This window comes from Corvus brachyrhynchos, unplaced genomic scaffold (genome assembly GCF_000691975.1).
Source record: "Corvus brachyrhynchos isolate BGI_N302 unplaced genomic scaffold, ASM69197v1 scaffold86, whole genome shotgun sequence".
Taxonomy (NCBI): Eukaryota; Metazoa; Chordata; class Aves; order Passeriformes; family Corvidae; genus Corvus; species Corvus brachyrhynchos.
This window is the reverse complement of record NW_008238647.1, coordinates 1,214,062-1,240,000: the sequence shown is the minus strand read 5'-3', so window position 1 is coordinate 1,240,000 and position 25,939 is coordinate 1,214,062. Positions and strand designations below refer to the sequence as shown.

Below are 25,939 nucleotides of genomic sequence, written 5' to 3'. Positions count from 1 at the left end.
GTCCCCTTTTAAAGTAAGAAATGAATATTTTATTAAGTATGCAAGATAAATATAGCTTCAGACCCAACTGAATATCTGTGAATTTTAAAAGATTCTAGATTTTATAATGTCTGTGTTTTAAAAGGTGTAAAAAAATAAATTAAGCAATGGAGACATATTAACTCCTCTTGGAGAAAGGCAAAAGTCCTGAAACAACTAATAAGTGTATTCTGTGCTTGCAGTAGAGCTATTTTGCTTCTAGTATGGTTTAATTATTGAATGCTAAAGCAAAGATTTTGGAGAACTCATTAGCCAACAGACACTGAGATGTTTGTACATTAGGTGTGTAAATGGCATGCTGCTCTTTTTACAAGATATATTTCCCTGTTGGTGTATAAAAATAGTTGTGTTTGATTAAGTTCAGTCTTGGGATATAAACTTAAATATGACAAATCAAAAATGGTCTATGGAAAAGTTGGAATGTTGAAACTTTTATAATTATAAATGGCCTAAACATGTAGAATTTTTTATAAATATAAATGTTATAAGCACTCAAATAAATATAAAGAAAGCTCTGTGTGTCCAAAAACCAAGAAACCAGATTTTGGGAGGGCCAGGTGTCAATCAGTCTGGTCCACTAAAACAAAAAAATTTTGGGATAGGGAGGATATCTGCCATTCAAAAGAAAACAGCGTGCAGTTTTCTGAGTTCAGTAAATAAATACGTGAAATTGTTCTCCTTTGTTGCTGTCAGCCATCTCAACAGAAATAATAAATTCCGTTCTAGACTCTCCTTAGGTCGACTGCAATTAAGCCAACCCTTTTTGGAGTCTTGTATAAAATCTCCTGAAAAATATCAATAGTCTTGATGATTTGAAAGTTTCCATTTTCCATTGCCCTAAAATTATAACTGTTGTGATAAATACAAAAGTCTTTCTAGATCATGTACCCACTTGAAACACATCCACTAAAAAGAAAAGGGATAATTTTAGATGCAGTAAGAGAAAGCTCAGAAGAAAGACGGTAAGCTGAAGAAATGGATAGAAATGAAGGAAAGAGGTTATTGAATTTCTGTACATATATGAAACATTTGTCTTCAGCTAGGAGCTGGCCACAGAGCCCAGGTACACTAGCTGCTCTAAAGATTTTTTTTTTTCAGGAGGCAAATACCAATTCTTTAACCTACCATAATACTGACATTACACATCATCAGTAATTTGGGCTCTCTGGTTGCTACAAAGTCTTCTTGCTCTTTGAAGTAAGGGAACACCTGACAGCGACAATATAGTTACTGTCTACATAAGCCAAATTTATGGAAAAATAAAGCCCATTTTCTTGTTAGTTTTTTTCTTTTCTTTTTTTTTTTTTAAAGCAACCCTCCATGTTCCATTTCTGTAAATTATCAAACTGTTGGCTGACATTTTCCATATTAATGTAGCCTGAGGCAGTCACCCAACAACCCAATCAGAAAAGTCTATTTATAAATAACAGAAGAGAAGTTTTAAAATGGAAAGTGTTGGACACTTTCAGATAGTACTAACAGCATTTGTCGGGCTTTTCATCATTTATTGATGGTGTATACTTTTTGTAAGAAACTTATTTAAAAGTGCATAGTTGATGCATAGAAATAAGACAAAGTAATAATTTGCTTGTTTGTATCAAGGACCACAGATGATGCTTCATCCACATCAGCATCTAGAAGTGATTCTTTCCATCAGAAGCAGAATTCAGCAGTGTTTGGCTGTGATGAAACAGTACAAGAGAGCAGTAGAACAGACATGGATAGTCACCAACTTCTCTTCCAGAAAAATCTGATAGAAATGCGACAGCTCCTTGAAAAACAGCATCTCAACAACTTGGAGGTATGATATTTTCATGTGATTCATTACAAGATGCTTTTAAGTGTGACAGAAATGTTCTTGAATGTGATAAAAATTAAAGTTCTGTTAAGCAGTCTTTATCAATTAGACAACACAGGAGGGCATACTGTACTATGCCTTATCCATAGACTATTTTTGGTAAAATTATACATATTTTCCAGTAAGAAGTCTGAGATGTTTAAAAATATTTATAAGAACTTTTTCACAAATTCATCCAAGATACCTGTTATGTTGTCCTTTTTTTCCTGTTAATGTAAGATTTTTATGTCAGACTTCTTGTCTCTGACACTGGTAGCCATTAGTTGATCACAGGAGTCTTGTGCTACCTCTGAACTTAAATTGATGGTTTTCAGTGCACACACAAGTTTCTGCTGTGCTGACTGTGACAGCTCAGCACAAAATGCCATAGCAATATAATGATAGTATGTCAAATGTTGGGGGATTTTTTTTGTTTGGTTGGTTTTTTCCCACTATGTGGTGATATGTTAGAGGTTGAATTCAAGTCTCTTGAGATCCTTTGTCATCTTTTGCATGGAATTGCGGCAGGTGTTCCAGCAATGAGCTTTTCTGCCTAAACTAATTTTTAGACTGAAAATCAGTTTAAAAAATCATCTTAGAAACAGTGAAAATCAAGAACTGGGCTCTAAAGTGATTTCTTAATGCGCCTTTAAGTGCGATTTTATATCTCAGTGTCGTCTTTGATTTTGGAAATACTGTCTTCAACATTACGTTTTCTGGAAAAAAGAGGGCATAATTTGGGGCTCGTTCTTTTATTTCTATAATATCTACTGGTACCCAGAGTCATGGTATCTGAAATGACCTGGGCTCCATGAAGCCCATCCCTCTGTTTTGGTCATGGCTGGAGGCATGGAATCATTGGTGGCCATAGAGCAGGGGCTTTTCCTTTTAATACAAGCATATGGATAACTTGTGAAAGACTTTGGAGAGTTTAGATATGGTTTGATCTTGATGTTTCTAGGAGCATTCATCTCTGCCTTTGTATCTACTTTGGTCTGATGGTTATTAATGAAACTCTTGAGCAGCTGATGGCTAACACAGAAAATCTCACTCAGCTGGAGTGAGGTTCAAAAAAGTTGAGTGGAGAGCAAGTACAGTTTTTACTGGCAGTGATTAGTGTTCTTTCTTATTTCTACGCATAACAGAAGGAAGAGAAAATGACAATTTATAGAAAAGAGCTGATAAACTGACTTCTCGATAACCGCTTTACAAAAATACAAAAAGGTCTAAGCCTTTTTTTTTCAGTAATATCACATTTGCATTTCACTGGTATAGGGTTTGCAAATCCATCCCTAAATGATGATGCTGAATTTGGCAGTAGCTGCATTAGAATATCTTAGAATTAGAAAACAAAATACATTCTCTTTGAGAAAAATATATAAAAGTATTCTTAATGTATTTTCAGACTTCTATATTGGTGTGTTTTATCAAACAGAATTATCACTTCCTAACTGAATTCTAAGAAAAAACTGCTATGAGTCATGCATAATTTTTTGCTTATGGTTTTTTTTAAATATTAACTTTGGACACTGTATGTAGTACAGGAATTTGTGTTTACAAATCAATGTATTTTTGAAAATACCTGTAAAAAAATTTTTGTTTTTTTCCAGAAGATATTTTTCTTCTACCACTAGGGGTTGCTCAGCTTCTTTCCTCTGATAAATAGTTTCAAAATGTAAATATTTATACTTCAGATATTTGGACTTTCTTTCTTGAAATTGCATGTGTTGGACTCTGATTAGAAAAATAGTCAAGAAAGCTCTTGACCTTGTTCTAAGGCTTGAGTTTTGGAAGTTTAATACTTGGATTGTGCTGGTGGCTGGTGTTCATGTGCATTGTGATTCCTGTTTTGTGAATAGTATTTATAATACTCTTACTAATAAAATTTATGATTTATAATTATTTAGAATACTCTTACTGAAATCGATACACTTCAGTAGTCTTGCTACTACCTGTTGTCCAAAGTAATTTTTGAAATTAAAGTGTTTCACTGTGCACATGCTTTGCAACCTAGCCATCCATTGAGATCCTTTGACCTCTCTTTGTTTCTGTTTTTACAGGCCCAACAGGATTATAAAGATTCCTAAAATTGTTTACTTTCCTACAGGGCAATAAAGTTCTATGTGAACCTTTACCAGTAGATTTGCCGTGTTCCCTGCTTTACATCTCTAAATATTTGTACAGATTCATCACTAAGCCAAGGGTTTAGTGACCCTTCTACCATTTTCCAAAATTATTTTGCATAAAGTATTGAGAGCAGTAGATTTTATTTTGTGCAATAATTGCATCTGAGCCACTACATCATGTTACTGTTTTATGTTCATGAGTATGTTCTGTTTTGAAGAATTTAATATTGCTAATTTCATTCACAAAAAAGGATTTTTCGCACAGTCCTTTCCTGGTTTTATAGCATGCATAAATAAAATCTTGAAGGTGGAGCTGCTAGAGCATGGTCTTTAGGTAAAGCTGCATGCAGCTTTTCACCAAGTGACATTAGTCCCAAGGTACTTAACTTTTTATGAACTGTTAACTGATTATGTTGAAATTTTCCATTTCTGGTACCTGCCTTGAACAGAATAATTTAGAAAATGTCCACTAAAATGGCTCAAATGTGACAAGGAATAGTGTTGTTTAAGTATCTTTTGTCCTTTTCTTTTTGTCACCTCTTTAATTTCATGGCCATGCAACATTATTTTGGTCAGTACAATATTTCTCTGCTCTACAAGAAAAATACATTATGCCTGTGAATCAAACTGATAGTATAACATTTTATCTCTATAGTTTCATTTTTTAAACAAAATACTTGGAAGTAAGAGCTAATTCACAAACAACATAGGTATAGATGATCACATGGGGATTGTATTTTCCTCTTCCCTCCTTTATATGGCCATAATTAGGTTACTCAAGTGGTATCTATGAAATCCGAATTTAAATCCCTTTCTGAATGATTTAAGAAGGATTTTTTCCTTGGCTCTCCTTTCTTTCTGAGTATATTGTGCAGTCATTGAAGTACTCAGTACCAGTCTTTCTATGGATACCATTCCCCTTGGAAAAAAACACTTCAATATTTATTGAAATAGGAATGCAACACCAGTATCATTCCTCAGAAATTGCAGCCCAAACCATAAGCTCATCAGGGTGTTCTTATGTTGCCTCCAATACAAGGAAAAGTTGTATCTCACTGTACTGTGTGTGTTATACATGTAAAATCACATAAGTCTCTGAGGAACAATTAAGAATATTTTCTAAGTGATGTTCCACTGAATGGTATGGACATCACCTGCCTTGCAGGGGTTCACTTGTAAGACTGTTAGCTGTTTGTGTTACTGTGCCTTTGAGTTTCACAGTGTCTGTGAAATGGAGATGTTTCAGGTAGCTGATGGGAAAACTGTAGTATGACTGGAATGAGTTAACCAAGGGGTGTTGTGTCAAGTTCTCCTGCCAGGGGTATTGTGTCAGTCTAATTCGTCAGAGCCAGAGGCAAGACCAGCATGGAAAAAAGGAGTGCTGTGTACAGAGTCTCTCCCAAGCATCAAGAACTTGTAGAATGCTCAGGGCTAGTTAGTGGGAAAACAGATTCTTATGGGGAGGCTTAGGATAAAATGGCATTGAAGCAGAAGTCAGACTTGATTTTGTAGAGACCATTCAACAACTTGAAATAGGTTTCTATGGTCACCTTAAATCTAGAAATTTTGGCCATTGTTTTACTTGTAAATGTGAGTGTTAATGTTTTTATGTTGATCATTTAAATTATATGACAGACCTGAGTGATTTCCTCACTTATTTTCCTCTTGGCAAGAGCAGAGGTATTCAGTTTTCCTTGGCTTTCAAACAATATTGTGACAAACGGCTATCTTCCACATTATTTCAGTAATCCAAAATTCACATGTGCTATAAAGACAAATTGAAATGTATCTCCAGACTAAATTATTTTATCCAAATACTCCAACTTGTTTTGATTGTGTATTCCTGAAGAGTAGGTTTTGAGGTTTTGGGGGCGGTTTTTCATAAAATAACTTATTCCAAGCTTGTGCTGTATAAAATCTTCATGACAATCTTCATATCTGACAGTCTGGAGTTCATTCGATAGTGTCTTTCCTCAGTTCAAAGCCCCTCTTGAACAGGTAATAATGTAGGATTGAAGCTGAAACAGCTTTTCAGTACAAAAGAGGTTGTTTCAGAGTTAGACTAATACATGAATAAGGTTTTGATTGTGGATAAGTTATGATTGTTTTACATACAGCATAGCTCACAAACTAAAGGAATAAGGAAATTGAGACTGTCCTCCGATATATACCTGTTCCTCCTTTACAAGCATATCGGTTTTTCATAAGCATTGCCATACATATTAGCGTGACTCCATTTTTGGGTTTACATTCATATACATGTATCCATTATATACATAGATGAAATCTTTATCTATAGCTATGCACTGAAGTATTTTTACCATACTTCCTGACTGGTTTTTGAGTGATTTGTTTTACTGCAACAGTGTAAGATGTTCATAAATGTAGCTGAAAGAAAAGAACAGAGTAAAAAATAGCAGTATCAAATCTTTAGTGTACTGCAGTTACAGTAAGATGTTTGCTTGCAGGAAGGGGCTGGAAGTTATAAAGTTTGTGCATATGCATCTGCCAGGATGCTGCATTATGCTAACTTGGTATTATCAGTGATAGTATATACTGGTGTCTCAAGGGGATGTTGGAAAATCTATTGATTTCTCATGAAGATTAAAGTATCAATCTCTGAAGGATTTTTGCCCCTTTGAAGATGGCAGAGCTGTGTTTTAGGGGTTTTTTTAGAAGATAAGGCTTTTGTGAATTCTAAAGCAAAACAGAATTTAGCTACTTTTTTCTTCCAGTATTCTGCTTCTATCGTAGTAGTCTAATGTTGGCCTGGGTACCCAGAAGCCTAATCAATTATTTCATTATTTTTAATATTAATTATTATAAACCTGAAGCAGCACTTTGGTGGTGTTTAGGAGCTTGAACATTGCTGGGCAGTTTATGCCCAACACTTGCATATCTCCATAAGGAAGTATGGCTCACCATAAACAAAGTAGAAAATAAAACATCAAACCAAGCACCCAAAATTCAGAGGACAAGAATAAGCAGAGAGTAACTGGGGCCTCTTTCAGAAGACTGAAAGTTCTTGTAACAAACAAAGAATTGCACTATTTCAAACAGTGGCAAGATGAAAAAATAATAACCTTTAAATTCAGTAGGCTATTTAGGGGAAGATAGATGCTGAAAGCTTGTACAAGTTCTTACAAATCAAAGCTGTAAAGTTCTTAGGAAGAATGTATGTCTTGAAACATCTGATTGAAAAAAGCTGAATTTGTAAAACAGGTAACATATAAGTCACTAAATTTTTTTTCAAGGTAAGTAATTATGTTAATGAAGCATGCAGTGAATGTTGGCAATTACATGAAGCTGCCTTATTAGATAACTTTATTTCTAGAAAGGTATAAATATAAATATTAGAAAATGCTCTTAGATACATTGTTTAGCCTTCAGGTTGCCCGGTATGGAGTCAGGCTTTGTATTCAGTGATCCTTTCAACTTGGTATGTTCTGTGATTCTACAAGTATTTCTGTGTCTGACCTTTAGGATTTCCTTATATAAATCCACCTTCTGCCTGGGCTGCTGCTGTGCAGTGCATAAGAGTGGGATCATGTTAAAAACTCTTCCATCTTTACAATGTATATTGCTAAAAGAAAAAGTAATCCTTTTTCATTGACTACAAAGATGTTACAAAGATGTATACTATTTTTTTAGAAAATAAAGAGCTCTGGTAGGGTAGTTCCTCAGCTGAACCAGAGATTATTTTAAAAATTATATTCACACACTGATTCATTCAGGAACTGTGTTACCGGTCAAATAGTATTAATCTATTCTTTTTTTACTGATACTATGGCTCCAGTTCACTCATATCTGTTAACTGTAATCATTAAAATGGTTATTAGTTAAACACTAAAGAACTTCTAGAATTCGTATTTCATATCCATGCCCAGTTTTTCTCTACGACTATTTGCCTTATCATGGCTTTTAATTCTGCAGTCCCATGCTATTGTTACATGACAAATTTGTGGAGTAGATGGTGTCTGCTCAAACTGAATTTATTAATGGTTTAGAAACAAAAAAAGGGACTAATGCATTATGGTGCATAGTGCCTCAACATTTAATCATTTAACAATTTTTATCAGTATTTAAACCTAGCATTATAAGTTGCACTTCTGAAGCTGAATGACCAGATTCGTGTGTGAAAGTTAGACACCTGGGACAGGGCACCTGAGAAACAGCACTCTGAGTACTGAGGTGCTAAAGCAACAGAGAGACAAGTTCAGCTGAAAATATGTTTCCTACACAGTTATGTACATTTACCTCAGGGCTTATTAAGATTGGAAATCAGAATGAAACATTGGTAATCAGTGTTCAGATCATTTTTCTTTTAAAATCCTCTGAAAGTATGGCTTACTGAAATTGTCCACAAGCCTATGAAATTAGAAATGAATTCTTTTTATCCTTAGAAGTCTGAACCTGCATTTCTAGCATCCTGTGATGATTTTCCAAACAGACAAATCAGGTCCTTTCAAAACCTCATAGATTCATAGATAGGTAGTTCCTGTATCCTTAGCCTGGGAGGAGATCAGGCACCTAGGCATTAGACTGGGAAAGACAGCAGTGTTGATAGTAAGCTTTTCTCTGGTCATCCTATACCTTCGTAACTTCTTTGGTGGGTTTGGCACAATAGAATGGATCTCTTGTGTAAGGTAAGCAGCAAAATCCTTTCTCAGTGTAACTTGCTCCTCAAGTCTGCCCAGATCTTCTGAGAAATCAGTATTGTATAGTGCTATGTACCTGATGTTTTTCAAACTCATATAGAAATGGGATTACTAATTTTGTAATGGAATTTCCCATTGGTAAATTTGAAACGAGTTGTTTAGGTACCTCACTGGCTTTGAAACTTAGTTTTTCATCTGTAAGTCTAGTGGTGTCTTTTACACCACAGTCAATGTGAAGTGTAATATGATACATCTACACATATAAAAAGCAAAGAATTTCTGTAAAGAAACCGGTTGAAATTATCAAAAATAGCAAGTAGTGTGAGAGGTGTGAGGGGCCTCAGTTTTCCGAGTAGGTAGCATTTCTTTCTGCATTTTATCTTCAGAAGCGTGTTCCCATTCACCTCTTGGAATTGTGAACAGTCAGCAGTTCTTTTGCAGAAAATGTCAAATACACATGTACCAGCTCTTTAGTGTAATAGCATTCTGACAAAGTCCTTTGGCAGAAAAGTCACTTGTCAGGTTCACTTAAAATTTTACTTGTTGCAGTGTTGTTCTTTCACTAGCCTTATGAAAGATTTCTTAGGCTCATGTTTTCTCTTTGTTTTAGTGCTTTACTAAAATGAAATTGCTTGACACAGCTGTTCTAAGTCCTAAGACATACAAGGGACCCTTTTAACTCCTCAGAAGTATTCCTTTCCTAGGGATGTGGATATGTGTGAACAGAGGGGTGTTAGATTTTATGCATTATAACATAAGATAATGCTGGCTACCAGCAGTAAAATAAATTGTACTTATATAACAGGAAAAATGCAAATCCAGTAAATAACAATATAGTACTCTATGAACATTTTGTTTTCTTATCATCCTTTAATATTCTCACAGATTAAGTAAAATTAAGTCATTGGGATTTCCAGGTTTATTTCTCTGCACTTATTGACCAGTAAAAAAAGGATAATTGTTGAATGCTTTTTTATTTCTGCAGAAGTAGTTCTAATTACACATTTTTACAAGGAAATGGGACATTCATTTGCATTACATAGTAGGCTAAACTGGGAAATATGTAATTTTTTTTAATGAGAATGTTAAGTATCTTTAATGTGTGAAAGGATGAAATTGTATGATGCAACAAAATAAATGTAAATGAACTAAATTTGCATGAACTAAGTAAAAGTGAGTGTGTGTTTAAATGAGAACTCCTTCTTTGTTCTTTAGTTCCTAACATTTCTGGATATTACCTCAACTGAGATTTTGTTTTCCACAGGGTTTTGTTTTATCAGGAGAGTATTTATTTATATAATGTAGGATCAAGTCTATTTTCAAACTCTGAAGTACAACTGGGTAGAATTTTTTTTATCTTAATTTGTAAAAGTTTCAAATTTTCTTGCACCCTCCAGATTTATCAGTTTAAGCTAACCTGCTATCAAGAGAAGGCTTTTTAAAATCGATCTTTACAAAATTTTTCTCCTTACTTTGTCATTTCAGAAACATGTTTTGCTATACGGGTGCAGTTTCCAAATTAGACAAGAAGTAAGCCTGACACCTGTAATTTCTTTTCACTGTTTTTTTTCCTTCTGAAAATGTCAAAGTTAGTTCTTCAATTTGGCCTGATACAGAAAACTCTGAGTATATGCCTTTTCCTTGTTTGGGGAAGTTCAAGCAGAGGTTAACAATATAATTTAGCCAAAAATAAAGGTTAATAAATAACTAACAAAGTGTTATTTATTCTTTTCTATTAGAAAGGCACCGGTTTGTATAGGTTTAGTTTGAAAATGCTCCCTAAAGGGATCTTTCTCTCCACTTGCTCCTTTGATCTTCTATTTAGTTTCTTTATCTCAGATCATAACTGTAATGGAAGACTGCACCAACCTCTAAACATTTAATGCTAGATAAGATTTAATTCAATCATAAAAAGTCTTTCAGGACTTATGAAGCTTTTTCTTCTGCAATTTCATATATTTAAAATGTACAATATTAAGATAGAACAATTTTATTGGAATAAAAAATGTTTACTACAAAAATGTATTATTATTTGCTGAAGAATTTTAGCAAATTTTTGGTGAGTTTGGTGAGTTTTCAAAATGTTAATTCTATGTCATTTCTAGGGGATATATAATCACTTAATCTAGGTTAACAGATTCTGCTAGTTGTAACATTTTCCATTTGAAGTCACTAATGAAAAAAAATCTTCATTGCATAAGATTTTTTTCTAATTCAACTTCTCTTAGTTTTTCACACCAATTTAGTCCAACATAAGGTTTAAAATGACTTTGCTGCTGAGCTGTGTGAAAGTGAACTTCTAGGAAAAAGTGTATGAGATTCTGAAAATCGTTGACATGCTGTTCTCCTTTACATTCATGTGTATTTTGAAGTCTTGCGCTTAACAAAGTATGTATTTTCAACCATCTCAGTGCTTGGATAGAGTAATAGTGAAGAAAACATTTGTATAGTACATGCACAAAGTTGTTCCACTGGTGTTTCAGATGGTGCCAGTTGCTGTTATTCATCACCCACTAAAATTTAATGAAAAGTTTGGGGAAGTGGATGAGAATCCCTTATGCCCTGGGACTTGATCTGTCCTCGTAGAACAGGAATATTTTCTTCTTTCTGAAAGACTTGAAGAAGGAATTTCACTGGGGGTAGTTGTTAATCACTGTGGTTATGATAACCAAGAGACCTTTCTGTGTTTGCCATGGCAAGGCTTAACTCCTCATCACTTGTGGAGCTTTGTATGAAAAGAAACATATTCAGTCTAGTATTATGGAAAAGTTGCAGTTTGGGGCAGATCCCTTATCAAACCTGCATTTTCATGGATTCTCGTTCAATTTATAACTCAAGCACCCTTGCAGAGAATGAAAACCACCCTGTGTCATAGGGAAATTCAGAAACAGTACTGTTGTTCAGATAAATCTAGTTCCTTTTTTGATACTTCAGAATTTGTAAATAATTTAAGATTAAATTTGTTGAACTATGCTGCTGTCTCAAACTGTTCCCAAACTATGTAATTTTCTTTTGCAATTTAACACAAGTAAATTTTGACTTGATGGAAACACTCATGGGGATATGACCCCAAGTCATAAAAACTCCAGGCTCAATATTGATTTAGTCTAAGCTCTCATTAATGAAAAAATATTATCAGCAAAGCTACATTTCTGATAAATCTGAGAGTTTGGTTTTTATGCCTGTATTTCAGAATTTTCATCAAGAAGTCAAAGAAATAGATGATTCAGAAAGCCTGACGAGCCTTGACAGCCTTGAGGCTGGAGAACAAAATGGAAATTGCACAATACCAAATGAATCATCTTTTACTACACAGTGTGACTGTGTCCTGTATGATCCAGAAAAATGCCAGACTAGGAATAATGGTTTACTTCACACAGATCAAAGTACCTCTAAAAACGCACATCTAAATAATTGTCTGAGAAATGTAGATTTGCAACACTACCACAACATACCTATTCATGGTTTTTTAGCTAAACATAATGTCCTAACTCCTGGTGAACATGTAAACACTTCAGAAGAGGAATCATCTGCTTCTCACACGTTGGGAAAAAAGCCTGCAGAATTCTCTACCTCTGGTACACAAAAGAGCTCTGTAAGTAATGCATTTAGTTTTCTCCAAAATATAAAAGACAGAAGCCAGCCATCTTCTGGAACAGCTAGCACATCAGCCACTGGTCAGCCTGTTTTCAATCCTAGCAGAGCCTGGGACAGCCCTGATTCTATTCCAGGAGAAAGAGTTCAGGATCTGATGCAAGATCAGAGTTTTAAAATGACCCCACAGGAGAGAACTAAATCTATGCAAGCATCCAGTCAACCTATTGCAACATCTGTAATCTTATTTCCTAATCAGGGATGTTCCACTGGCATTCCCGGCACAGCTGATACATTACCAAAGGACAAAAACATCCGTACAGGCTTTTTAAAAAATACCTCAGGAAAAATTACTGAAACAAAAGAAATAAATATTAAATGTATGAATGATATTATTTCAGAAGCATCTTTATTTCAGGACATACCAAATGCCTCAGTTCTGTTGGAAGCTAAGCAACAGAATAAAAACGAAGAAGGAAAGGGAAATGTAATTGAAACTATGTCTCTGTTGTCTGATACAGAGTTCAAGTCTGACACTCCTGCACTGGACAAAATCCTGAAAAATAATATTCTTGAAAGAAAAAGAGCAAAGTTATTCAGAAGTATCTTAAAGAAGGATTCTAAATATGAACCCAGTCATTTCAAAGCTGTGGTTACAGATCATGTGATCAGTTTTGGAACTCAACTCATGTCATCTATCAGAGACAGTTTAGAACTTGCAAAAACAAAAAAGAAAAGTGCAGAAAACGAAAAATACAATAGGAAGCTAAGATGGTGTGATCAAATTGACCAGATAATAATAGAAAATAATGAAAAATGCTATGAAAAAAGCATCAGTGAAATATCTTCTTCACCACTGCAATGTGTTCAAACTGCAAATAATGCTCCTAAGAATAATTTAAATATTGTTGCTCAGCCTTCAAGCCCCATGTTCATAAAAAATCATCAGAAAAATCCTCATATATCAAAACCAAATGTTAATACTGAAAAATCAAATAAAGAATACCCATCTCAGAATATATTTACGTCTACTGGATCCTTTTCTGCTAAAAAACCTTGGATGGTATCAAAAGATGAAGCAAATAAACCCCTGATATGTAGCAATAATTCTAAAATTAAAGAAGGTAGTCAACTCAAAAATAAGGCAAAAATAATTAGAAGAGCAACATCGGTAAGAGTGCAGTCACGTTTTATGCCCAAGAAGAGAAGAGGGACTGTGATCCAACTGCAGTCAGCCGCTGAAGCCAACAAAACTCAAAAAGCTCCAGGGAAATTGCTCGCACCTCACCCACCTTCCACACCTCTGCCAGGAAACAGAAGTGTTGAAAACACAGCCAGCCCTGGGTGTCAGTCACTGCCGCCTCCAAGCCTGCAAGCTACCACTGCTAGCAGCAGTGATTTCAATGACAGGCGTGTTGTGCTAGCAAATCAGCTTTTAAATAGGAACAGTGCAGAAAACAGTGAGAATACTGCTGGCTGTGCTGGCTTGGCCACTGCCATCTCTACACCCGACTGCAGCACAGCCAAATACAAACCTTGGGCAAAAAATACTTATTCTGTAAAAAATGTTCAGGCAAGTGCCTGGCAAGATCATTCAGTAACCTGCACTGAGAGAAGACTTGTTAACACAGAAAATGGATTACATCTCCATCATATCCCAGCAGCTGGAAAAACAAGCACCTTCTGTCACAGAGCACATTCTGCCCGAGCTCCGAAAGACTCTACTACTGGTAAGAGTCATGTTTCTGGGTCTGGGGTGGGGGGATGTTCAGACAAAAGTCTTCTTCAAATACATTACAAATTTGTTTTCTGTTAAAGCATCCAACCTTTCATCCATTCACACAACACAGCCAGTTTTAACAAGCTTTCACCATTTGTCATTGTCATTTCTATTCTAGTGGTGCCCAGAGGCCTCCCAAACGTTGATCCTCATTTCTAATAGCTCTCTGCAATATTAAATGAAAAGGAAGTATTTTCCCTGAGATTATATTAATGACTAATGAGCAGATGTGACAGGTGGTCTAAATAATGATATAGGAGGAAGTGACTAAGTTTATACAAGCAAGTTTTACAAGGTAACTGAGAGTCATAGCTTGTTGTTCAACAGTCACTGCCACATGAGAGTGAAAGAAGTGTAGTTCTACTGTGTTTTTAAAATGCTGACACTATAAATGCCTACAATTATCGAGACTTAGTCCCAATAATACTATTAAAATATGAGCAAAAATTAGAGGTAAGTTAAAATTAAAGATCTTCTGCCAGGCAAACTTTGCTCTGCTGCAAAGTATGTCTGATTTATAAAGAATTTTAAGACATTTGAGGAACAATCCTTCATTTTATTAAAAATTAACCTTAGGAACAATATGAGGCACAGATGGCTTGGTAAGATATAGGAAAGATGGATATGAAATTTTTGAGAGAATAATCTCCTGGGTTTTATATTTCAATTTACATTTCATGCTTTTTGATTTGCCTTGTTTGTCCTGTGCAGCCTAGCTATATTCTGTGCCTTGGGCACTGATGACATCATTGTACTTGTAATTTCTATGTGGTATGCTGGTTTGCTTTCTACTGAGGGCTGCAGCTGGAGCTCCTGAAGCTGTAGTCCCTGCTTCAGGTACAAGCAGTACTCCAAACTGCTTCACATACTGGGACCACTCCAAGGATTGATCATGCAACTCAGAGATAATTTCTAGCAAAATAATGAATGCCCGTAACTTTAAACCCCCCACATTTCTAGTTTTATCTACAGTAATACATAGTTTTAACTATGGAGTGATTGGAACAACTGTTGTGTAAGAGTGGATGCAGGCAGGTGAATATTCTTGGCCTAAAGCAGGGGTGGGAAAAGAAAAATATTATCTGCTTGTCTGTTCCAGTTCAAAGTCAAACAGATGAGTTTAAGATCTGTGTGACTTAACCTATTTAATTTTACATTGGAAATGAATGAAGACTTGCATTACCACGCCTTGCCTCCAGCAGAAATTCTTGCCTCTTGATGTCCTTATCTGCACATCAGATCAATGAATCAGGAAATGTCCTGGGTCCAAGTTGTGCACTACTAACAGTGTCTTCACCACAGCTTTAAATGCTACATCCCCAGCGTCACACACCTGCAGCCCTTTTAGAGAGGAGCTGAGTAACTGCCTTTTGAAATTTATGTGGGTTGCCCTCTCTCAGTATCTGCTTAGATTTTGGATTTTGAAAGGCTGCTTTATTTTAAATCCTCTAGATAACTCTTACTGACTTGCTGTTATTTGTTCAGTTGCCTGCAATTGCACGTAGACACCGTATTCTTTGAAGTGCTTGTTGTGAGACTGAATACTGCATTGCTCTCTAGTAAAATACCTGCAGAATTCCATGAGGTCTGTGAAGACACTGTAGAAAATGTGACCTGTTGCAATGCTTGGCCAAATGTACAGAAAGTGAGAACCAGATGAAGAAATACAATTGTTGTCCATGAGGATCTTAATTTAGTTTGGCTTCCAGGCTTCAAGTTGTATGTCTTCTGCCTGACACATATTATACTGTAGCTGGATATTAGAATTTTTAACACCTTTTTTGTTCAGTCAATAAAGGCTTTAAAAATGTGCTTAACCTTTAGCCTGTGACAAATATGGGGCTAATTAACATGCTTATAGTTAAACAACAGTAGACTGCTCAGTATCTCATTCCCTTAAAGATACTATTGGTTATTAATATTTTGTCTTTTATGTCTCAAAGGAATCTTTTCCTTGGCATTGATATAGTATGTCTTGCAAACTAATTAAATTAAGTATCGATGCATACAAATAGAGCAATTTTGAATTCTATTTTTTCAGAAAAGTATTATGTTATTACTAATGTAACAAGGGGGTTCTTCTTTTCTCTTTTTCTTTCTTTTTTGTAATTTTCTCTCATATTCAATACAACATGATCACATTTCCTCTCCTTTTCAGGTGCTATTCAGCACCATGTATCATGTTACAATAATTTGCATATAACTAAATGGCAACCTTTCAAAGCTAATGTGTCCCATGATACTATTGATGGCAGCAGCCAGATGACTAGTTTCAAATAAGTTTCTAGGATCAGTTGTTTTCTTTTTCTATGAATGGTAAGAATTCTGCTAAAATGTCACTGTAATAATCACAAAAGAAATAAAATTCTCTTAGAATCAGTAAAGCATCTCTTGGTGAAATTATGACGTGTACATTAAACTGCACATATAAATATTTATTATGTAAATAAATAGGTAATTTGTCTTCCTAAGTTTAAATCAAGTAACTCCATTTACAAATCTAGTAACTGTGTTTACAAATAAGAATATAGTATCTTCTTGGTATGTAGATTCTTGAGTTGCACATGAAAATGCTAATTTGCATCTCCAGTTTTCATGCATGAAATTTTAATCAAGAACAGAATTTTAATTTTGCAACTTGACACTTCAGTTTTGAAAATGTGTTGCTACACCAGACAGAACTGAGATAAATTTGAGGTACAATGTCTAGATTAGACCTCTCTGGCTGAGGGAAAATGCCACACAGCAGTACTGCCTTTTAAAAGTAACACAGAGATATATGAATTAGTAAGATTAACTACAAAATCCAAAGCTATAGAAAAAAGGTTTAAACTCATGACTTTTAAATCTCACAACATCTGTGAGGCCACATCTGGAATACTGTGTTCAGTTCTGGGCTCCTCAGTACAAGATAGACATGGACATACTGGAGAGACTCTAGTGAAGAGTCACAAAGATGGTAAAGGGACTGGAGCATCTCTCCTGTGAAGAAAGGCTGAGAGAGCTTGGAGAAGAGCCTGGAGAAAAGGCCATGGGGAAACTTACTGATGTCTATAAATACCTAGAACAGAGCTGCAAAGAGGACAGAACCAGGTTCTCTTCAGTGGTGCCCACCGAAAGTACCTGAGCAATGGGTACAAACTGAAACACAGGAGTTTCCCTCTGAACATCAGAAAACTTTTTTTTTATTGTGAGAGTGACTGAGCACTGGCATAAATTGCCCAGAGACTTTCTTGAGTCTCCCCTCCTTGGAGTCACTCAAAAGCCATCAGAGCATGGGCAATGAGCTCTATGTGGCCCTGCTTGAGTGGGGGCACTGGACCAGACAACTTCAGAAGGTCCCTTTCCACATCTACCATTCTGTGATTCTGTGAGTCAAAAAAACTTTGTGAACTACTACATGTTTTCTGCACACTACTATGTAACCTTAATGAAAGTTGAATCCATTAACATACAGATACAGCAATTTATGAAGGGTGATGTACTGCATTGGACAGTTAGATTTTCAAGGTTATTCTCTAAGTGCAATTTATTTTCTAAAACATTACTTACTTGATATTTTTTATATCACAACTCACCTTTCATTCTCCTTTTTACTTGGTAAGACCAACCTTGTATCTTTGTACAGACCATCTTTATTATCTGGGACTCAACATGTGGCTTCACTTAACCTGCTTATGTCCACATCCAGTACAATTTAAGGAGATCAGATGTAAACATCTAAATGTGGACAGAGACATTTACTCACCATTATTAGTTTTGCTACTACTATATTTATCATGTTTACGCATTTTTGGTTTACTTTTGTCTCATGTCATTTAAGGTGTTGTTCCTGTTACAAGACAAAATCAGGTTTTTGACAACTGTGAAAATGAACACCAGGCTTTTTCAGAATGCAGAAGACAAAGTGTCGTCTCTAAAAGATGGAAGCCTGCTCATCATGCACAGGTTAATACAAAATACTACAAAAATAAAAAGCTTATTTATCTTAAAAATGGAAAGAGTTTCAGGAATATCAAAGATTTGGTGTTGTCACGTGATTTTGAATCAATGTGCTTAGTCAACTTGCTGTCGCTGCTAATGAAAAGAATAAAACCAACTAGAATACCTCACTGTATTAGTGTACAATAATATTTTTTCACTTGAAACCATTTGGTAATATGAAATAATAAACAAAACATGTTCAGAAAGTAGTATAGTTACCTTAAATTATACTTAAAATACTCCTACAATATTTTTTATAGAATTCATTAGGTGCTATCCAGCTGAGTCCCATTCAATCTGCATTTGATCCAGTGCAAAAGATGAAAAGCATCTATAAATCTGAGGAAGGTATAGTAGCACAACTCACTTCAGTTCTTTATTATACATAAAGTGGGATGACAGAATATATCCACTGTGTAACATGATTTGTGTCTTTTGGCATCAGTGATTCTAAGAAAGAAAGTGTAATTCTCTAGAGCAATTTTTTTCCTGTAAATATAAGATATAGCATCATGTAGCATGATATTAATGGGTTTATAAATATATTACAACATATATTCAATTTTCATTCCATTCCCATTTGATTTTAACCGTGCAGTAGCTGTATGTGTCACATATAACTGTATGATATGGACAGGTATTGCTTGCTATGATTACATATTTCCAAACTCATTAGGACTTGCTCTGGTGCCAATTGTAAGATGTATTAGTGTTCTTAATTATTTCATTTTCTAACGTATCATGTTTCTTGATTTTGCCACCTTTTTCTTCTTTTAATGTCAGTTTTATGTGTTTCACATACCTATGGTCATGAAAACAAGCAGCTTATTTAAATGTAATGAGCCCTTCTCATTTGAAGTTCCCCCTGTAATCTCTTCAGTTTCAGAAAGCATTGCTCAGTTTCTAGTGGCAGAAAAACTAGCAAGTACACCAATTTCAGAGGGCGATATCCTGGTAGCCATGGACCATATGGAGCCAGCCAGCCAGCCCTCACTGCTCAACAGGGCTCCATGTCCAGGCAAGAGTGCTCTCTCAGTAGAAGAACAGAAGATTTTCCAGTCTCTGGATTGTCTGAATCAAAAGCTACAAAGTAAGTTGGATAATAAATAGGATGCTACATCAATTGGTTAAATAACTTTATATGTTAAAAAACAGGAATCCTGTAATAGAAACGTTTTCTGTTGTTGTTGTTGTTGTTGTTGTTGTTATTGTTGCTGTTGTTATTTACTAAATGTAGCAAACAGTGTACCAAAATCATGAAACCCTTCTTTAAGTCAATGAAATTAATTTAAAATAATGGTGACTTTGTCTTGGTAAAAAATAACTCTAAATATGATGGGAGGACACCTTCAGAAACTGGCTCAGCCCAACTGTAGATGTTGTTTGTAAGAGATATTTGTCAAAATTGTTCTTTCAAGGTGCATGAGGTGCATCAGTCTCACTTGGAAATCTGTTCCAAAGTTTATCCATCTTAATTTGTTTTTGCAATTCTTTTTGCAAATTCTTGCCTTCTATATTATATGTCATATAGTTTTGCAAATGGCTTTTCATCTTCTTACTTCTAATAGTTTAGAATGTTCCTCCTCTCCATGAATTCTGAAAGGTCAGAAATAATGAGTTCTGACATTGCTGCAAATAAATCTAAATGTTTAAGTGAATATTACTTGTGCAACCATTTTAAAAATGTCAAACTTAGGTAAGTGTTCTCTAACTTGTTCTTCCTCTGTGCCAGGTGGATTTCTTACCTGCTTTATACTGGTTTTCTTTATATGGACTCTCCAATCACAGCTCCCATTTTGCTGAAGAATGCGGGGAAAAAGTCTCTACTTGTTCTTGATAATTTTTTCCTCAGTGATTAATTAGCTAACACTTTCATTAGTCATCCTATGATAACTAATACACTTCTAGAACAAATTTACTTCCCTTGCTACTTTATGTTTTACTTTGACCTATGTGATCATTCCATTAAAAATTCACATTAGTTTGGCATAGTTTCAGTATTTTGTGTGCTCCATCCTGTACTTGAAATCAGTGGGAACCTTATGACTTAGTCTCTTCACTGGTCTGCTTGGCTTTTTATATGATTGGAATAACTGCTTGCCATTTGTGCTGTACATGGAATTGCCAGCTCTCCTGAATTTTACATTTTCTTTGGACTTTTTTCCATATAAAATTTTAGATGCCAATTACTTGAGTTTATTAGAGTCTGCTTTCTTGAAGTCCATTGATTTCATTTTACTATTCCACTACTATTCCTTCTGGACTGCACCATTTCATGGTCAGGTTACCCAAGTTTACCCCCTTATTGACTAGAATCAAACTAAACCAGGGCTTATTAAACTTCTGGACACTATCTGTACCTTTCTACATTACATGGTGAATAGTCTGATTTTGAGGAAAAAGGCTTCAGTTTCCTATAAACTGCAACAGCAGAATAAAAGATCTTTGTAATTGTTTAGAAACTTTCTGCAGCTGTAGCTTACAATTCTTGCTCTGTCAAACGGTGTTTCAGAGTTTCATTTTATCATAACCTGTGGTTATTGCTTCCACATAAATGGAAATGAAAAATTCCATTTTTTGCCAGAGAGGTGTTTTAGGTTTAGATGTGCTCAGGCTGAAAAGTAGATATGAAAAGAGAAATATGAGCATATAAAACTAAATTTCTGTATAAGTAACAGAGAAATGACAAAGAAATAGAGGGAAAGATAAATTCAGCAAAAGAACTGGGAGCAAGAACACTGAAGTTTTCAAAGTGTGAAAAAGAAAACTGTAAGAAAAGTACATAGGAATATGAAAGAAACAATGAAAGAATCAGGAGTTAACAGATTGCAGATGAAGTAACTGTGAAAGTTAGTGTAATACATACATATACATATGTATCTCAGAAATTTAATTAGCTTGCCTAATTATTTGGGGATTAAAATTGGTAATAGGAAACTGGGAAATTTTACAAGTAGACACATGTAAGTACTTGTAAGTAAGTAGGTGTTGTAGGTACTGACATGTCATACAAGTACATTGCCTTTCTAAAGCGTGACCTTTTTACACCCCTTCTTTTGGCTTTGTTTCCACGTTATCAAATTAAGTGACTAAAACTGTGTCATTTTATATTGGTCTTTTTAATGAACAGCAGTCAGTCACTAGCCAATCTACATTTGGAATACTTGTTGCTGGCTTAGAGTAGCTGGCATTCTTTTCTCTAGCTATAGATTTCTTTATTGATACCAAATTTTTTGTTCCTATACTATCTAGATGCAAATTTTAAAAATAGAGATACGGCCTATACTTCAGCAGCTGTTCATAAGGGAAGTAAAACCAGTGCTTAAATTACATATTCACAATCTTCAGAAAGTTTTGAGTTGAATATTTGACTGTGAATAATATTTTTTTCAAGTATTTTGTTTATATAATATTCATTATATACTTTCATGCTTTTTTCAGATGTACAAGAAGCCATTACCAGAAATCCATTTGCTTCACACGTTTTGCAGATAAGCAGCCCTTAGTAAGTATTTAATTTAAATGTGTTCAGCTTTAATTTCTACAAACTAACCTTATGGCTTATTTTATTGTAAAAATATAATTGAAAATGCTGATATCAATCTGTTCATCTGGCTTGCCATATTTTCTGTTTATGTAAAAAAAGCCCTAACAAACATGAACTTTATAGTGCTGTAAACAGATTTAACAGATTATATCAGAATGCCTCATCCTCTGGCTTCATTTTCATTTTGGTATCTGAAGACACTTGCCGAGTCCAGGAAGTTCTAAGAACTTTTAAGGAACAGTAATTTAGTAGGGTCCATTTGAAGTATATATAAGTCATAAATATTTTGTATTTCTTAATAACGTAGAGAGAAAAGGGGTAATTTATGCATGGCAGTGCATAAAATAATTGTTAATGCAATGAATTCTTACTTTGACCTGAAGATAGATCATTCTCTATAAGTGATAGGTATTACCTTTCTTCAATAGGTATTTGTATTTTGTTTCGTATATTCTAGACTTTGTCAGTTTGAAACAAAATATGATACCTGGCATGTAAAGAAATGAATAGGCAGATGAGTGTCTGAAGTACAAAATTTACATTACAAATGTTCAGTGTATGATGCAGGAGTTAGTATTTATAATTCTGTATCATCAGTCTTCTCCTGTACTATAAATTTACACTGAAGAAAAATTATAGACATGACCATTTACTCAGAAACATAGAATCATACAATTATTTTGGTTGAAAAGATCTATCAGATCATCAAGTCCAACCATTAACCCGGGACTGCCCAGTCCATCCCTAACCCACATCTTTTAAGCGCCAAATCTACACATCTTTTGAATACCTCCAGGAATGAGGACTCTACCACTACCCCGTGAAGCGTGTTTCAATGATTGACAACCTTTTCCATGAAGAAAATCATCCTAATATCCAATCTCCAAACCTCCCCTGACACAATTTGAGGCTGTTTCCTCTTGTCTTGTCGCTTGTTATTTGAGAGAAGAGACCAACCCCCACCTGGCTACACCCTCCTTCAGGCAATTGTAGAGAGCAGTAAGGTCCCCCTGAGCCTCCTTTTCTCCAGGCTAAACACCCCCAGCTCCCTCAGCTGCTCCTCACAGGACTTGTGCTCCAGACCCTTCCCCAGCTCCGCTGCCCTTCTCTGGACACGCTCCAGCCCCTCAATGTCTTTCTGGCAGTGAGGGGCCCAGAACTGAACACAGGATTGGAGGTGTGGCCTCAGCAGTGCCGAGTACAGGGGGACGGTCACTGCCCTGGTCCTGCTGGCCACACCACTGCTGATGCAGGCCAGGATGCCATTGGCCTTCTTGGCGACCTGGGCACAGCTGGATCATGTTCAGCCACTGTTGACCAATACCCCTAGGGTTCTTTTCCACCAGGCAGTTTTCCAGCCCCTCCCCCCAGCCTGTAGCACTGCCTGGGGTTGTTGTGACCCCAAGGGCAGGATCTGATCTCAGCCTTGTTGAACCTCTTACAATTGGCCTTGACCCATCGATCCAGCCTGTCCGGATTGCCCTGCAGAGCCGCCAGCAGATCAGCACTCCCACCCAACTTGGTGTCAGCTGCAAAGTGACTGAGGGTATATTCATCCCCTCATCCAGATCATTGATAAAGAGCTGGCCCTAGCACCAAGCCCTTGGGAAACCCACTTGTGACCAGGTGCCAGCTGGATATAACTCCAGTCACCACCAGTCTCTGGGCTCCACCAGCTAGACAATTTACCCAGTGAGGAGTGCATCCATTCACACCATAAGCAGCCAGTTTTCTGGGAGACTGCTGTGGGAAACTGTGCCAAAGACTTTCTAAAGTCCAGGCAAACAGTAAGTACAGCCTTTCCTGTGTCCACTAAGTGCATCACCTGGTCATAGAAGGAGATCAGGTCGATCAAAGAGGACCTGCCTTTCCTAAACCCACTCTGGCTGGGCCTGACACCCTGGTGGTCCTGTACGTGCTGTGTGATCACACCCAAGATGATCTGCTTCACATACTGCATATACTTTACTGGATAAGCTGTTACCAAAAATGTTAGAGGAAGTATTCTTTATTCATAAGGCTTTTGCAGCTTTCTGAATTTGAGACCAAAACACCCCAGGAAGCATCCCAGCTCCTAAATTCAAAATGATTGCCTGGTTTCACAGTGGGACTGTGAAAAGACCACGGTGCATCACTGCCTTTCTTCCTGTGAACCTGAGTAATAGGTATGACTCGGAACCTCAGCTTCCTTTCTTCCACCTCCCATCTTATAAATTTAGTGTTTTGTGGCTAAACAGCTTGTAAATTTTTTATTTTTCTGCACAGTTACCTTTATTGGATCGAACTGTGTTTTAATAATGCATTTTTGAACTTGTTCTCTGGTCCTTCATGGTCTGTCCTACATTAAAAAAAAAAGAAACAAAGCTGTTCTCCTCATGAATGCATTTTCCTGGCTTTCAGTAGTCAGAATTCTTTCTTGGCTGACTGGTCTGTGACAAAGCTTTCTCCCACTAATTCATCTACAAGATTTTTGTTTCATGAATAAGATACAAACACTAGACATTTAAGACCCTTCTTTCACTACAAGTATATACTTACACATTAAAACAGGTGTCCAGCTATAGATATACATTTAAATCTCAGCCACTGTTTTGGAATTCTTCTTGATGATAAGAATGAACTGTCATACGAGTACCCAGCTGCAGAAAAAGTACAGATGAATGAGATTTCATCAAATCTGCTAGGAGAAACAATGGGGTTTAAAATTTTTAATTTACCAAGAGAACAACCTGTTTCAACTCTCCTTGTTTCAGAGCACCCAAATAAAGTATGGATATTTACTCAGTAATTTCTGTGAAGGACATTGTACTCTGTAATACCAACCTCTAAATCCAGATGAAGGTATGCAGTTACTTGTACAGTGGACAACAGATCACATGGTACCATCAAATGATGTTTCTTGAATGTTACACATAATCACATTTCTGTTTATATACATGTACATCTCATTGTTTTCTATTTTATTATAGAGTATTCATCAGTGCATATCCTCCCCTTGGGTGAGCCCTGCAATAGCCTCACAGCAGTACCAGAGTACCTCCAGCTGGCAACCCGCTGCAGTTGTGCAGGAGACACTGGCATTATCTGCTACAGGATCTTGTGGCTTTATGTACTTTATATGCAGTGTGTATACTGTTTGACACTACAAAATTAGCAACAAAATTTAAAAGAAAGCAGAAATTCAAATAATGAATGTCAATTGACTGGTAAGCATTTTTAGGATAACTAAGTCTATTTTATTCTGCAATTTATTGTAAAATTAATTTTAAAAGACCTGTCTGAATTGTTATGCCAGTTCTGGATTAAAGCCCTTTTGTTAACCAGCATGATACCTAAATCTGTGAAGTTAGTTAATTGCTAAGAAATGGTGACTTTTTAACTTCTCCTTTTTCACTTCCTCTGCTGTTTCGGTACAAAGTAGATAAGCATTCATAGAATCATAAAATCACAGAATCATTTTAGTTGGAAGATCATTGAGTCCAATCTGACACCACTGTGTTTATCACTAAACCAAGTCCCCAAGTGCCATATCCGCATCTCTTTTTTTTTAAAACAAGCAGAATCAGTCAACAAATCTAGGCTGGTAATCAGCTGCAAGAAGCAATAAAAACAATTTACGAAATCTCTCCATTTATAACTCCCTATTAGATGCCTGATTTTCTGTTCATATCTACACAGTAACAATTGTAGGATTTGTCTGGGAGGTTAAGCACTCCCGTACTTCCAACAGAGCTGTGCCTGAACCCCACACAGCATGACTGCTAGTCTTTGAAACAAACTGTATGGAAGCTTAGGAGAGCTTTATTTTGGGAGTGGACTCAGTGCCATACCAGTGCAACCACGGGAACATGTCCCCCCCTTTAGAGACTGGTATTCTGTAAATCGAGTGCATCTTTCCAAAAGAAGCTCTTAAGTGATTATTTTGCAAAAGTATTTTAAAAACTTTGTTGTTCCCCATCATACCAAGATCATCATATCGTCTTTAAAAAGTGCTGCCATTGCTTAGGAAGGAACCAGCCTGTAAGAAAAAGAGAAAAGGAAAGCATGTGCCCATCATAAAACTTGAGAGTTTATCAGGGTTTAGAAGTACCTGCTGGTGCATTGTGTCAGCTGAGACTAAGGTGATCTATATATAGCAAATAGCAGCTGAAATTTTACAAAGGAGGGTTTGGGAAAGATTGATTTTTTTCAAGCTTTTTAGGGAAAGATTGATTTTTTTCAAGAAAATATGTTGAAGAATGGAATAATAAATAATAAATAACCTTTCTCCTCTAGCTAGGCATTGCAACATCTTTGGAGGAAAAATCTGACAGGCTTAAAAGGGGCTGACTTCAGTCTGGAGCCTGTTAAGATAAACTGTATTTAAACATCAAA

The 25,939-nt window shown here is 35.9% G+C and overlaps 1 protein-coding gene across 3 annotated transcripts in view; it reads left to right on the top strand.

The window, feature by feature from the left end:
* Positions 1-24,902, top strand: part of CEP126 (centrosomal protein 126) — a 37,615-nt gene extending 12,713 nt beyond the window's left edge. Inside the window, exons 4-10 of one of the 3 annotated variants that reach the window (XM_017737655.1) lie at positions 1,642-1,840; positions 11,854-13,984; positions 17,858-17,982; positions 18,279-18,366; positions 18,899-19,108; positions 21,460-21,523; positions 24,535-24,902. In XM_017737655.1, coding sequence (XP_017593144.1) covers positions 1,642-1,840; positions 11,854-13,984; positions 17,858-17,982; positions 18,279-18,366; positions 18,899-19,108; positions 21,460-21,523; position 24,535 — 2,818 coding nt within the window. In that variant the 3' untranslated portion in view covers positions 24,536-24,902. Of the gene's footprint in view, positions 1-1,641; positions 1,841-11,853; positions 13,985-17,857; positions 17,983-18,278; positions 18,367-18,898; positions 19,109-21,459; positions 21,525-24,534 lie in introns of those variants that run through there. The other 2 variants (XM_017737656.1, XM_017737657.1) reach the window with 2 other exon arrangements.
* The last annotated feature ends 1,037 nt before the right edge of the window (positions 24,903-25,939 follow it).